The sequence below is a fragment of the Odocoileus virginianus genome, unplaced genomic scaffold, assembly GCF_023699985.2.
Source record: "Odocoileus virginianus isolate 20LAN1187 ecotype Illinois unplaced genomic scaffold, Ovbor_1.2 Unplaced_Scaffold_4, whole genome shotgun sequence".
NCBI classification, from domain to species: domain Eukaryota; kingdom Metazoa; phylum Chordata; class Mammalia; order Artiodactyla; family Cervidae; genus Odocoileus; species Odocoileus virginianus.
In genome coordinates, this window is record NW_027224266.1 from 2249584 (window position 1) to 2263871 (window position 14288).

The 14288-nt window shown below is 37.1% G+C and overlaps 1 protein-coding gene across 3 annotated transcripts in view; it reads left to right on the plus strand.

Annotated features, from left to right (window-relative positions):
- MBTPS2 (membrane bound transcription factor peptidase, site 2) overlaps positions 1-14288 on the plus strand; it is a 44388-nt gene that overhangs the window by 2689 nt on the left and 27411 nt on the right. For all 3 annotated transcript variants that reach the window (XM_020883014.2, XM_070462378.1, XM_020883016.2), the window contains exons 2-5: positions 699-847; positions 2742-2952; positions 11207-11310; positions 13261-13388. In XM_020883014.2, coding sequence (XP_020738673.1) covers positions 699-847; positions 2742-2952; positions 11207-11310; positions 13261-13388 — 592 coding nt within the window. The remainder of the gene's footprint in view (positions 1-698; positions 848-2741; positions 2953-11206; positions 11311-13260; positions 13389-14288) is intronic.

Sequence of the window (14288 nt, forward strand, 5' to 3'; positions counted from 1 at the left end):
TCAAAAGAGTATAGAAAGCACTGATTCCAAATAACCTGTCCCCTCTCTTGGATCGGCTGGGGGTCTTTTTTAATTATAACACAAGACCTCTTGCTGTGTAACAAGGCTTTTAGACCTGTGCTGTCCTGTGCGGTAGCCATTAACTACACGTGGCCATCTCGCATTTGAAATGGGGCTAGTCGGAACTGAGATGTGCTCTTAAGTATAAAGTTGACACTGAATTTCAAGGGCTTAGTGCATAAGTAAGTAAGAAAACAAATAGAATGTGAAATACTTCAATAATTATATTGATTATATTTTGAATGATAATATCTTGGTTATTTTTAGTTAAAAACACTTTTTAAATAATCTGTTTCTATTTGCCTTTTAAATTTTCTTGGCTACTGGAAAATTTTAAATTGCACATGTGACTTGCACTTGTAGCTCACATTATATTTCTTTTGGACAATGCTGTTCTAAGCAAACATTTTTTGCCCATGGGCCATAGTTTGCCAGACCCTGACCTCAGCAGACCAGCTAGTCCAAGACTTATACTTTAATATCCTGAAAAAATAGATAAATGTAAAGCTTTAAAAGTTATAAACATGATTAGTCACTATCTTGCTTTCCTGTAGAAAACACTTCTTTTTTTTAATTTTGTTAAACATTATAAATTGTTCTTCAAATTGAGTGATGTGGAACTTTTCTTTCTCTCTCAGTCATCTGTATATTTTAAGCATTCTTATGAAGACTGGCTGGAAAACAACGGATTGAGCATCTCCCCTTTTCACATAAGATGGCAGACTGCTGTTTTCAATCGTGCCTTTTACAGTTGGGGACGGCGGAAAGCAAGGATACTTTACCAGTGGTATTCTTCATTTTCTCTTTTTTGGTTTAGATTAGTAATTGTGATCCTGATAAATACATGTTAAATGAACTGTTTCCATCCTTTTCAGTTTACTGAGTTTTAAAATTGACCATGTAAAAACTTTCTGGCTTTATATAAATTTATGGGATTGCATCATCATGCTTTGCATACATTCACAGTCAAGATTCTCTGTCTTGATCTGGATGGTGGATACATGGGTGTACATACGTAAAAATTCAGTGAGCTGTACGCTTCAGACTTACACATTTTACCATGGAAGTTAGACATCAATGGAAAGGCAAAATGTATATGGAGCATTTTCCACCAGGAAAAGAGAATTCTCTCCTCCATCATCACACATAGAAACAAGGGTTGTGGGAGTAATAGGGCTCCTATAAGTCTGCAGGCTTTCCTCTGTGCTTCTTCTGTGATACCCATCCAGAGGAAGGATATTTAAAATATTTATCCTACTGTAAGACCAATGCCAGCCAGATTGCAGCAGCAGGGCCCTGGACTCCCTGGCTATGCTAGGTCTATCCCTTTAATTTAAAATATTTTAAAAATCATTGTTTATAGTGTTTATGGTTAGGAGACTTATAATGCTCTCCGGGACACCGTAGAGACAGTTTCTGTAGCTGAAGAATTTTTAGTATGGGAGTAGAGGGCCTTTGTCTAAATTCCTTTTTGTTAAAAATTTAGCTCCAGCTGGAGTAGAGCTAAATATCAGTAATGAGGTCATCAAAAACCAGAAAATGCAACAGCAAACCAAAGCAGACAAAATAGAAATAATAAAGAGCAGAAATCAGTGAAATAGAAGTATACAGTAGAGAAAATCAACAAAGCCAAAAGCTGATTCTTTGAAAAGATTAGTAAAATCGATAAACCCATACCATAACTGATCAACAAAAAAGAAAACAACCAAAAATCAGAATTGGAGGAAGAAATATTACTATAGATTCTGAGACTCATTTATTTATTTTGACTGTTCTACACAACTTGTGGAATTTTATTAATAGTTCCCCAAGCAGAGATTGAACCCAGGCCCTTAGCAATGACAGCATGGAGTGAGACTCATTTTGAAAGGTAAAGCTATTGTGAGCAGTTCTATACATATACATTTGACAATTTAAATGAAATGGACAAGTTCCTTGAAAAAACACAGCTAATCAAAAAGTTAGAAAATGTAATAGATTATCCCCAACTATAGAAGAATGACTTGTAATTATTAACAGTAGAAGAAACTGTTCTTAAGTTTTACCACATTACTATTTAAGCCCACGACAAAATTCAACTAAAATAAAATCCAAACAGTAGAATTGGTAGATGAAAAAGAATGGATTTCTAAATGTCAAAGAGCTTTCATAACTATGAGAATAAGATCAAAACAATGCTATGTAAATGAGAAAAAAATATGAATGGAAACAAACTTTTTTATTGGGAACAACATTCAGCCTCTTCAGTTATGTGCCATGCTGTGCCTGCTCAGTCGTGTCCCCAACTCTTTGTGACCCCATGGACTGTAGGCCATCAGGCTCCTCTGTCCATGGGGATTCTGCAGACAAGAACACTGGAGTGGGTTGCCATTCCCTTCTCTATGGGATCTTCCTGACCAAGGGATTGACTCCACGTCTCCTATATGACAAGTGGAATTTTTACCACTGAGCCACCAGGGAAGCCCCCTTCAGTTATGAGAGAATTGTAAATTAGAACTGCTTAAAGAGCCAAGTACCTGTGCTTCAGTCAAGTATCTGAAGTTCAGGTAGGAAAAAGAAGCAAGAGTTGTTGACATTTTTAGACATTATTTTGAAGCAATGAAATGTGGCTGGTTAACATATTTTTTAGTCCGTGGATTGTGAGGGATTGTACATTTATGTAATTTTTTTCCTCCTGACAGGTTCAATTTTGGAATGGTGTTTGGTGTAATTGCCATGTTCAGCTCTTTTTTTCTTCTGGGAAAAACGCTGATACAGACTTTAGGCCAAATGATGGCTGACTCTTCTTATTCCTCCTCCTCCTCTTCCCATTCTTCTTCCTCTTCCTCTTCTTCTTCCTCTTCTTCCTCCTCCTCTTCCTCACTTCACAATGAACAGGTGCTCCAAGTTGTGGTAAGTGCCTTATTACTGCTCTAAGTAGCTTTGTTGAAACATAGATATAATGTATTTCTTCTGGATAGCATAATTCCTATTCATAATATAAATGTGAAAATATATCAAAAGTCTTACAATCTCTCAAATTAGTTGCTTAAACAAAATCATTAGTAAGAATATAGCAAAAAACTGTTGCAATATGTAGTAGTAGGAGGAAGAATAGGAATAGTAATAATAGAACAAATGAACTACCACCAAGACTGTGAACAATTGCACAAGTATTAGATTTAATTCATGTTTTTTTCCAGTGCAGATTTGTTTTTTTTTAATTGAAATATAATTGCCATACAATAATATATAAGTTATAGGTGTACAATACAGTGATTCACAATTTTTAAAAGTTATACTCCATTTATAGTTATAAAATATCAACTGTATTCCCTGTGTTGTAAATTGTATCCTTGTAGCTTATTTTATACCTAGTTAGTAATTCATGTTGTCTTCTTGAAGTGTTGAATAATTGTTACTGTCAAGGAGTAAGCATACTGATTTAAAGTCTCTTTAATGTAGAAATAAATTGCATCTTACTCCTATGTGAAGTGTTCCCCTTTATTCTTCATGGCTTTCAGACTGTAAGCAACAATATCCTTTTAATTAAAGGTAAAAGACCTTTTCTATGATCACTGTGATTTCTTGATGTGAAGAATAATATGCTGAGTTGTACTTCTTTGACTGTAAGCTACTTATTATAATTCCCACTTTAAAGAACATGTGTAGACCTATACCCTATCAATTCATGTTTCCAGAGTTTGAAAGGGTACTTTACCACCAAATACCTTTTATCTAAACTTTTTTTCGTTAACAATTTTCATTTCCATGAATCATGGATGTTACATTTTTAATGAAACAGACTGTTAGTGACTTTTTAAAATTGAAGTATAGTTGATTTACAATATTGTGTTAGTTTCAGGTGTATAGCATAATTCAGTATTTTATTCTTATAGCAATCTAGGGATAAGTATTGTTGTTATCCCTAATTCACAGATGAGAAAACTGAGGCACAGAGCTGTTGAGTCACTTGCCTGTGGTCACAGCTAGTAAATGATGGGTCCATCACTCACCCACCACTGACTTTAAGAAAGACCAATAATCTCTCAAGGAACTATAAAGTAACTTTGACCTGTATCTAAGAAATACATGGTGGAAGGTATAAGTTATAGGAGCTAAGATGGGATATAGAGGCAGGGTCTGGTTTATGAAGGGACATTCTAAGAAGTTTTGATTTTATCTGTATATAAGAAGTCTATGCAAAATGGACTGGAGTAGGGTTTCACTGAAGATGAGGAGACCATTTGAGAGGGCATTCGGAATAATTCATGTTAGAAGTTATAAAGATCTAAACTAAATTAATGGTAAGAAGAATGAAGGGCTGGATTCAAGGGATCTTCTGGAGTGGAGTTCTCAGACCTCAGTGATTAAGTGAATGTGAAGCTGGAGGGAGAAGAAGGAGTTGAGGATGACTCTCAGGCTACGTGATTGGTAATTGTTTGCCAAGGAAGAGAATAGTAGAGAAAGAAGCAAGCTTAGAGGAAATATGATCACTGGCCTGTGACTGCTAGGATTAGAATAGGAATAGGTTTTTTTTTTTCTTTGACTTTTTAGTTTTATTTTAGTTTAACGAGTTTTTTTGGGGAGGGGTGTTTATTTCAAGAGACATTTATTCATCATCGTAATCAGACTATTACATTTGGCAATCAACAGCATGGGTACAAAAAAACTACGTTAAAACCCTTTGTTGAAATGCTTTACACTTCCCACAGAATAGAAACTGAAATAGCCTATTGTGCAATTAGTCACAAATATAGTCCTCGAGGTGTTTTTTTTTTGCCCATACACATGAGCATTGTCTAAAACATGTCTTCTCCGAATCAGCAGGGCCCTGCCACCACTGTACTTGACTGAGTTTACAAATCTGTTGTAACTTGTAGCTTCCTGGTCACTTCTCTGACTCTCATTTCCTGCTAAGCTTTGTTTCCTGGCAGTAATTAAAACCTCCCACTCCCATAGCTACTGCTGCTGCCAGAACCACCATAGCCACCTTGGTTTCATGGTTTGGCAAAGTATTGGCCTCTACCACCATAGGGGCCAGAACTTCTGCCTCCAAAGTTTCCTCCTTCATGGGTCCAAACTTGGAAGATTGATTGCTGTAATTGCCAGAATCATTGTAGCTTCTGCAACTTCCAAATTGCTTCCATCATTACCAAATCCATTATAGCCATTCTCACAGCCACCATATCCACCACCACCATGGCTGCCACTGAAGCCACCTCAACCACTGACATTTTCTCCACGACCAAAGTTGACATTCCCACCAAAACCACCTCCATGACTACCACCAAAGTTTCCAGAACCACTTCTACCTCTTTGGCTGGATGAAGCACTAACCATCTCTTGCTTAGATATGGTTTTCCTTATTTTAGAGTTGTAGACATTCACAGTGTGGTATTTCTGAATGACAGTCTTGTCTATGGAGTCATGGTATCAAAGGTTACAGAAGGCATTCTTTTTGCTGTTGCCTCAGTCATTTTTTTCCCCCATACTGTTCAAAATAACATGTTAGGCACTGTTTTCATTATCTTCTTTAATGCCACCAACAAAAATCTTTTTCACAGTTAAGTGGGTGCCAGGTCTTTGAGTATCTTCTCTTGAGACAGCCCTCTTTGGTTCCACAACTCTTCCATCCACCTTGTGTGGTCTTGCATTCATAATCGAATCCACCCCCTCCACTGTGGTGTATGTGACAAACCGAAAGCTTCTGGAGTGCTTCGTGTTTGGATCCCTCCTTACCACACAGTCTGAGTGTACTCCAAAGCTCAGAGTGGCTCCTCAGACTCACATTGGTTGTTTCAAAACTCAGACCTCTGATGAAGAGCTTCCACAGGCTCTCTGCGCTCTTTGGTAGACTCCAACTTAGACTTGACTGTAGTGGAAGAGACTTCAGTGATGCTTACGCGGCATCATCCACAGGCACAAAGAAGCTAACAGGCTTTTTAAATTAATTTTTTATTTGATAAATTTGACATATTACAATTTGTAAATTTAAGGTGTACAGCATGTTACTTCCATACATTTATTTATTGTAATATTGCCATTGGAGCAATATCTATCAGATTATATTATTATAGTATAGTATTATTGATTTTAGTCTTTATACTGTGCATTAGATCTCTATGGCTTATTTGCTACTCGTTACAACTTTGTACCCTTAAACGCTCATTCTTATCAGCACCCCCTATCTTCTGGTAATCACCATTTTACACTCTTCTTTTTTTAACAGATTGGACTTTTTTAGATTCCATATGTAAGTGATACCATTTAGTACTTGTTTTTCTCTGACTTATCTCACTTAGCATCATGTAGTCAAGGTCTGTCCATGTTGTTGCAAATGGCAGGATAGCTTCCTTTCTCATACATGAATAATATTCTATTGTGTATGTATATTACTACATTGTTTTCATCCATGTATCTATTAGTGGTCATTTGGGTCATTTCCATAATCTTTGCTATTATCATAAACATCAATTCAGTTCAGTCGCTTGGTTGTGTCTGATTCTTTGCGACCCCGTGGACTGCAGCACGCCAGGCTTCCCTGCCCATCACCATCTCCCAGAGCTTGCTCAAACTCATATCCATTGACTCTGTGATGCCATCCAACCATCTCTTCCTCTGTCATCCCCTTCTCCTCCTGCCTTCAATCTTTCCCAGCATCAGGGTCTTTTCAAATGAGTCAGTTCTTCACATCAGGTGGCCAAAGTGATAAACAAAGTGATAAACATAGATATGCATATACCTCATCAAAATATTTTCACTTCCTTTGGGTGTATACCCAGAAGTGGAATTGATGGATCATATAGTAGATCTATTTTAATTTTTTGAGGAACCTCCATATTGTTTTCCATAGTGGTTGGACTAATTTATATTTCCACCAACAGTGCATTAGGGTTCCTTTTTCACCACATTCTTGCCAACACATGTGTTGTCTCTTCTTTCTTTCTTTTTTTTAAATTTATTTGGCTGTGCTAGTTCTTACTTGAGGCATGCAGGATCTTAGTTTCTGCTTGCGGGATCTAGTTCCCTGATCAGGCATCAAACCCAGAACCCCTGCACTGGGAGCACCAGGGAAATCCCTCTTCTCTGCTTGATGATAGCCATTCTAACAGGTGTGAGGTGATATCTCACTGTGGTTTTGATTGGCATGTCCCTGATGATTAGTAATGTTGAACATTTTCTCATTGGCCTTTTGGCCATTTTGATATCTTCTTTGGAACTAGTACTTCTGCTCATTTTTTAATCAGATTGTTGGGGAAAGGGTTGTTTGTTATTAAGTTTTGTTAGTTGTTTGTATATTTTGGATATTAACCCCTTATCCAGTACATGGTTTGCAGAAATTTTCTCACACTCTGTAGGCTGCCATTGATTGTTTCTTTTACTGTGCAGGAGCTTTTGAGTTTAACATAATCTCGTTTGTTGATTTATACTTTTATTGTTTGTGCTTTTGCTGTCATGTCCAAAAAAGTCATTGCCTGAATGGCAAATTGTTATTTAGAGAAGAAATTATTTCTTTTGTTTTCTTTTCCACTTATTCATAGAGCTCACAAAATATTGACTCTGTTAGAACCATGCTTTGGAGCCATTAAGAAGTCCACTGCCCTCTGTGTATCTATGTGGCATGTTTTTGTTTAGGTTTGTTATATCTCCTGACTTTGATATGAGTGCTTGTAGCTTAAAAGACTAACTTTCTGTTTATTCTGTAATTATCTATGGCCTCATTCAGTATTAATTCCCCAAAACCTGGCACTCTGTGTTATTGGGAGATCAGTATTCTGGTACATCTGATGCCCTGTGTGATCATGGCTGAGACAGATGAGCAGTCAAGTACCATTGCCAGTAAATAAGACCTACCATCTGTTGATACAGTCACATACTCAAATCCTTACCTTATTTCATTATTAAATCCATTAACATAAAAGGAAAAGGAATCAATATCCTATTGGATCAAGCCTACTGATTTATTTGAAATAAAGGTAAGATAACCTGAATAATTTATGATATAGAGGAAATGTATGAGAATCTTAAGTACATCAATTTAAAGAGGTATCAGAGATAAGGAAACTATAAGTCTGAATAGACAGATACCTGGCAACAGGGGAAAGGAGCAGATATGTAGAAAAAGGTACACTGATGTTGGCCTTGGAGTACAGAATGAAGCAGGGCAAAGGCTAATAGAGTTTTGCCAAGAGAACGCACTGGTCATAGCAAACACTCTCTTCCAACAACACAAGAGAAGACTCTACACATGGACATCACCAGATGGTCAATACCAAAATCAGACTGATTATATTCTTTGCAGCCAAAGATGGAGAAGCTCTATACAGTCAGCAAAAACAAGACCAGGAGCTGACTGTGGCTCAGATCATGAACTCCTTATTGCCAAATTCAGACTTAAACTGAAGAAAGTAGGGAAAACCACTAGACCATTCAGGTATGACCTAAATCAAATCCCTTACAATTATACAGTGGAAGTGACAAACAGATTCAAGGGATTAGATCTGATAGACAGAGTGCCTGAAGAACTATGGACGGAGGTTCATGACATTGTACAGGAGGCAGTGATCAAGACCATCCCCAAGAAAAAGAAAGGCAAAATGGTTGTCTGAGGAGGGCCTTACAAATAGCTGAGAAAAGAAGAGAAGTGAAAGGCAAAGGAGAAAAGGAAAGATATACCCATTTGAATGCAGAATTCCAAAGAATAGAAAAGAGATAAGAAAGCCTTCCTCAGTGATCAGTGCAAAGAAATAGAGGAAAATAATAGAATGGGAAAGACTAGTGATCTCTTCAAGAAAATTAGAGATACCAAGAGAATTTTTCATGCAAAGATGGGCACAATCAAGGACAGAAATGGTATGGACTTAACAGAAGCAGAATATATTAAGAAGAGTTGTCAAGAATATACAGAAGAACTATTCAAAAAAGGTCTTCACAACCCAGATAATCATGATGGTGTGATCACTCACCCAGAGCCAGACATCCTGGAATGCAGAGTCAAGTGGGCCTTAGGAAGCATCACTACGAACAAAGCTAGTAGAGGTGATGGAATTCTAGCTGAGCTATTTCAAATCCTAAAAGATGATGCTGTGAAAGTGCTGCACTCAATATGCCAGTCACAAATTTGGAAAACTCAGCAGTGGCCACAGGACTGGAAAAGGTCAGTTTTCATTCCAATCCCAAAGAAAAGCAATGCCAAAGAATGCTCAAACTACCACACAATTGCACTCATCTCACACACTAGCAAAGTAATGCTCAAAATTCTCCAAGCCAGGCTTCAATAGTATGTGAACTGAGAACTTCCAGATATTCAAGCTGGATTTAGAAAAGGCAGAGGAACCAGAGATCAAATTGCCAACATCCATTGGATCATCGAAAAAGCAAGAGAGTTCCAGAAAAACATCTACTTCTGCTTCATTGACTACGCCAAAGCCTTTGACTGTATGGATCACAACAAACTGGAAAATTCTTAAAGAGATGGGAATACCAGACCACCTGACCTGCCTCCTGAGAAATCTGTATGCAGGTCAAGAAGCAACAGTTAGAACTGGACATGGAACAACAGACTGGTTCCAAATTGGGAAAGGAGTACATCAAGGCTGTATATTGTCACCCTGCTTATTTAACTTATATGCAGAGTACATCATGAGAAATGCCAGGTTGGATGAAGCACAAGCTGGAATCAAGATTGCTGGGAGAAATATCAATAACCTCAGATATGCAGATGACACCACCCTTATGGCAGAAAGTGAAGAGGAACTAAAGAGCCTCTTGATGAAAGTGAAAGAGGAGAGTGAAAAACTGGCTTAAAACTCAACATTCAGAAAACTAAGATCATGGCATCTGGTCCCATCACTTCATGGAAAGTAGATGGGGAAACAATGGAAACAGTGAGAAACTTTCTTTCTTTGAGCTCCAAAATCACTGGAGATGGTGACTGCAGCCATGAAAGTAAAAGACGCTTGCTCCTTGGAAGGAAAGTTATGACCAACCTAGACAGCATATTAAAAAGCAGAGACATTATTTGCCAACAAAGGTCCGTCTAGTCAAAGCTATCATTTTTCCAGTAGTCATGTATGGATGTGAGAGTTGGACTATAAAGAAAGCTGAGCACCGAAAGAATTGATGCTTTTGAACTGTGGTGTTGGAGAAGACTCTTGAGAGTCCCTTGGACAGCAAGGAGATCAAACCAGTCCATCCTAAAGGAAATCAGTCCTGAATATTCATTGGAAGGACTGATGCTGAAGCTGAAACTCCAATACTTTGGCCACCTGATGTGAAGAACTGACTCACTGGAAAAGACCCTGATGCTGGGAAAGATTGAAGGTGGGAGGAGAAGGGGACAACAGAGGATGAGATGGTTGGATGGCATCACCGACTCAATGGACATGAGTTTGAGTAAACTCTGGGAGTTGGTGATGGACAGGGAAGCCTGGCGTGCCACAGTCCATGGGGTCGCAAAGACTCAGACACGACTGAGCGACTGAACTGAACTGACTGATGTTCCAAATGCCTTTCTTTTTTGCATTAAACCTCAATTTTAATATATTTATGTGTCATTTTGATAGTGCTTTTCTCACCAATGTACTAGACAAACTGATGAAATAGAAAAAATGAAGGGCATGGTGCTCCCACACCAATAAGGCACTTTTATTATCCTGCCTTTAATGGTCAACTCTTGTATAATTTGATAGTAGTTAAATGAAACTGACTTAAGAGTGGGTGGGGACTTCCTGTATCACTCACATAAGTACTTGAAACCTTGCAATAACACTTTGGCGGAAGGACTGGGAATTGTAACAAGAATTCCCACATTGGGCTTCCAGCCCTTAAGGATGAATCAGCTGCTGACTCCTTCACTGTCCTTCTGACTTTCCTGGCACTTTGCCAGGTTCCCTAATTCTTTCCCATGGTAAAGAGTTTGAGAAGATAATGTTTCAATTTTTTAATCTGGTGTTTCCTATTCTTTTTAGATTGATGTGCTTAGTTAAAAAAAAAAGCTGGTGTTTTTATTTTTATTGTGATGGAAATGGAGAAGTGAACCATCAGTGTTTATATTACTTTTAGCTTACAGAACATTGGATTTGAAAGTTTAGATTTTAGTACAGAGTGAACATCCAGGTCTCTTGGTGCCCAAGTGTGTATTTGTCATTGTTTCTATGAACAGGTTCCTGGCATTAATTTACCTGTCAACCAACTGACCTATTTCTTCGCTGCAGTCCTCATTAGCGGTGTTGTACATGAAATTGGACATGGAATAGCAGCTATTAGGTAATGATATTTCCCTCTTTCTCCATATATATACGGGATGCAAAAAAAGCATTTCATTTAGAAGGAGTTATTACTAAAATCTGGGACTTCCCAGGTGGTGCTAATGGTAAAGAACCCACCTGCCAATGCAGGAGACATAAGAGATGCAGGTTTGATCCCTGGGTTGGGAAGATCCTCTGGAGTAGGAAATGGCAACCCACTCCAGTATTCTTGCCTGGAGAATTCCATGGACAGAGGAGCCTGATGGGCTACAGTCCATGGGGTCACAAAGAGTCAGGCATGACTGAAGCAACTTAGCACACACACATTACTAAAATCTGCTACATTTGATACTTTTTCTTTCTGTGACTACTGCCCAGTGCATATCCACCATTATTACTTTAAGCTACCTTCTCTTTTGTAGACATTAATATATTGATGAGTATGCTTAGTTAATTGTGCACATCTATAATCTGGGTCTTTCTATCCTTTGTCCTTTGCCAGCATGGTTATATCCTCATGGCGCATCACTATTTTCATCCAATCCCGAAACCTAATCTTTATATTCATCATTGGATCGGAATGATAACCACTGCAGTCAAATCCCATCCACCTGCCTTCTTAGTATTTACTTTGGCTCATCATCTGAAATACTTCCCTTCTTCTACCCATGGTCTCTGCTGCCAACAGCAAGAACACTGAAAGCTCTGGGTTTGTTGACAAATATCATAGCATGTCTAGAAAACCGAGTGGGAAAAGATAAGGGAGGATGAGGCCGGGAACTTGCTTCAAGTATCATGCCCTGTTTCTGTCTTGACTCTCCAAGTGTATCACTGTAATTATACCTGAGCATTTTAAAGTCTCCTTAATGTGTGAAATCATGATAGGGGAGAGAGTGAGTCACAACTCCCCTTTATTCCCAATAATGAACACACATACTGATGGGAATGTGTTTCATCCTTTGGGTGTGTGGACCACATAAAAAGTTTTAAAGGAGAAGATTTAATCATTTCTTATTACTTTCCAGTTGCTTATGAAAAGAGTCTGTTGACTCTCATCTTGACAGAGAGTCTTGACCCTCATCTTGACAGAGCATATACTGTTACACAGGTGTGCCATGTAGTGGTTTAAATGGGTGGCTAGTTTTTTTTCTCTCTTTCATCTTTGCTTCCTCTTCTTTAGCTCTGTAGATTTTAGGGTTTTACATAGAAAAGCATTGTTATTAACAGTTTAATAATTCATAATATGTTTGTGAAATAGTATGGGTAATTTTTTATAAAATCCCAGTTGCTGAGAAAAAGTGAATTTTACAGTCATCTTAAGATATTTAATGCTAGGTGACAGCACAAAATATTTAGATGATGCTTTTTTCAGAGTAGCTGTGTGGCCTTATGAGGCTTTTAAATGTAATTCCATTTTTAGAGAATGACTTGATAAAAAATAGTTCTCTTGAGGACAATCTGAGCATTATGTATTTTAAAATGTACTTAACATTAATTCAGCAAGAATACATTTAGATAAAATGCCATCTTTATAATAGCTAAGACAAATATAAATATTTATTTATTAATACTTGACTTCTATTTTCTACCATCTCCTTCCCTGAAAATAATTCAGACTAAACCATAAAAATGTTTTTTTTTCAGTTTCTCATAGAAATACTATTGCTTTGTATTTGTGACTAATTTTAAGTTATTTGCTCAGCGTATTGGTTTCTAAAAATTTTGAAGTTATAAGTCTATTTCAGAATGCCCTGTTTTACAAAACATAATTTCACTGATAACTAAATCTGTATGCTATTATAAAATTATGATATACATGTATATCATATATAATTCTTTGACTGCCCAGAGAGACTTGTATTTTAAACAAGAATTTGAATTACATTGGGGAGTTTTATGATAACATGCATTATTAATTTGAAAAATGTGATACTAGTAGTAAATTCCTTTTTCTTATGTGATTTCTTAGGGAACAAGTTCGATTTAATGGCTTTGGGATTTTTCTCTTCATTATTTATCCTGGAGCATTTGTTGATCTGTTCACCACTCATTTGCAACTTATATCACCAGTCCAGCAGCTAAGGATATTTTGTGCAGGTAAAAGATTTAAATTTCTTTATATATCTGTGTGTTATTAGTGGTTTTATGGAAAGTACTCACATCACAAATGAAAACATCTCACTTTATGGTTGATAAACTCAGATTATAAGACTTTTAGTTAGAAGTAGTAGAACAAAATAGTTTACATTCCAGTTTTTTTCCCCCATTTTTTAACATGAATTATTTTTAAAAGATTGAAAGTAAATAAGCAGAACATACCATGAAAATAAGGCTAAAGCATTGAATCAGACATGTTCAGTTCAGTTCAGTCGCTCAGTCGTGCCTGACTCTTTGTGACCCCATGAACCGCAGCACGCTAGGCCTCCCTGTCCGTCACCAACTCCCGGAGTCCACCCAAACCCATGTCCATTGAGTCTGTGATGCCATCCAACCATCTCATCCGAAGTAGACATGGGAAGTCACTAAATAATCATAAGGAGCATAATCCATGATGAAAATGTAATCATGAGTCTTACTGAATAAAGTAACAAATCAGCAAAACAAAAATAGAAAAAAGTACCAGGAAAACACAAATGTAATAAAGGAGGTTTGTCTATCAACAAATGGCAGTTATGTATGAAAAAGTCTTATTGTTGAAGCTCTGATTACTAAGATAAAAGTCAATAGTTATGTCAGTTTATTTTCAAGTGCCCAGGAAACTAATAAAAGTTGGCCAGTTAAATTCAAAATCATAATTGCAGTATTTTTTAAAATGCTAATGAAGTAATGTGTAAAGTTTTGCTAAAATGAAAAGTCACTACCTTAGGCAATTATGAAATAAGAAATGAAAGTAAATCAGTTAAGCAGTCAACTAAAGAAATGAGAAAAGAACTATGAAATAGTTAAGAATTGATGTTGTTAGTATAAATAGATATGGTCGGTCAGTCGTGTCCAACT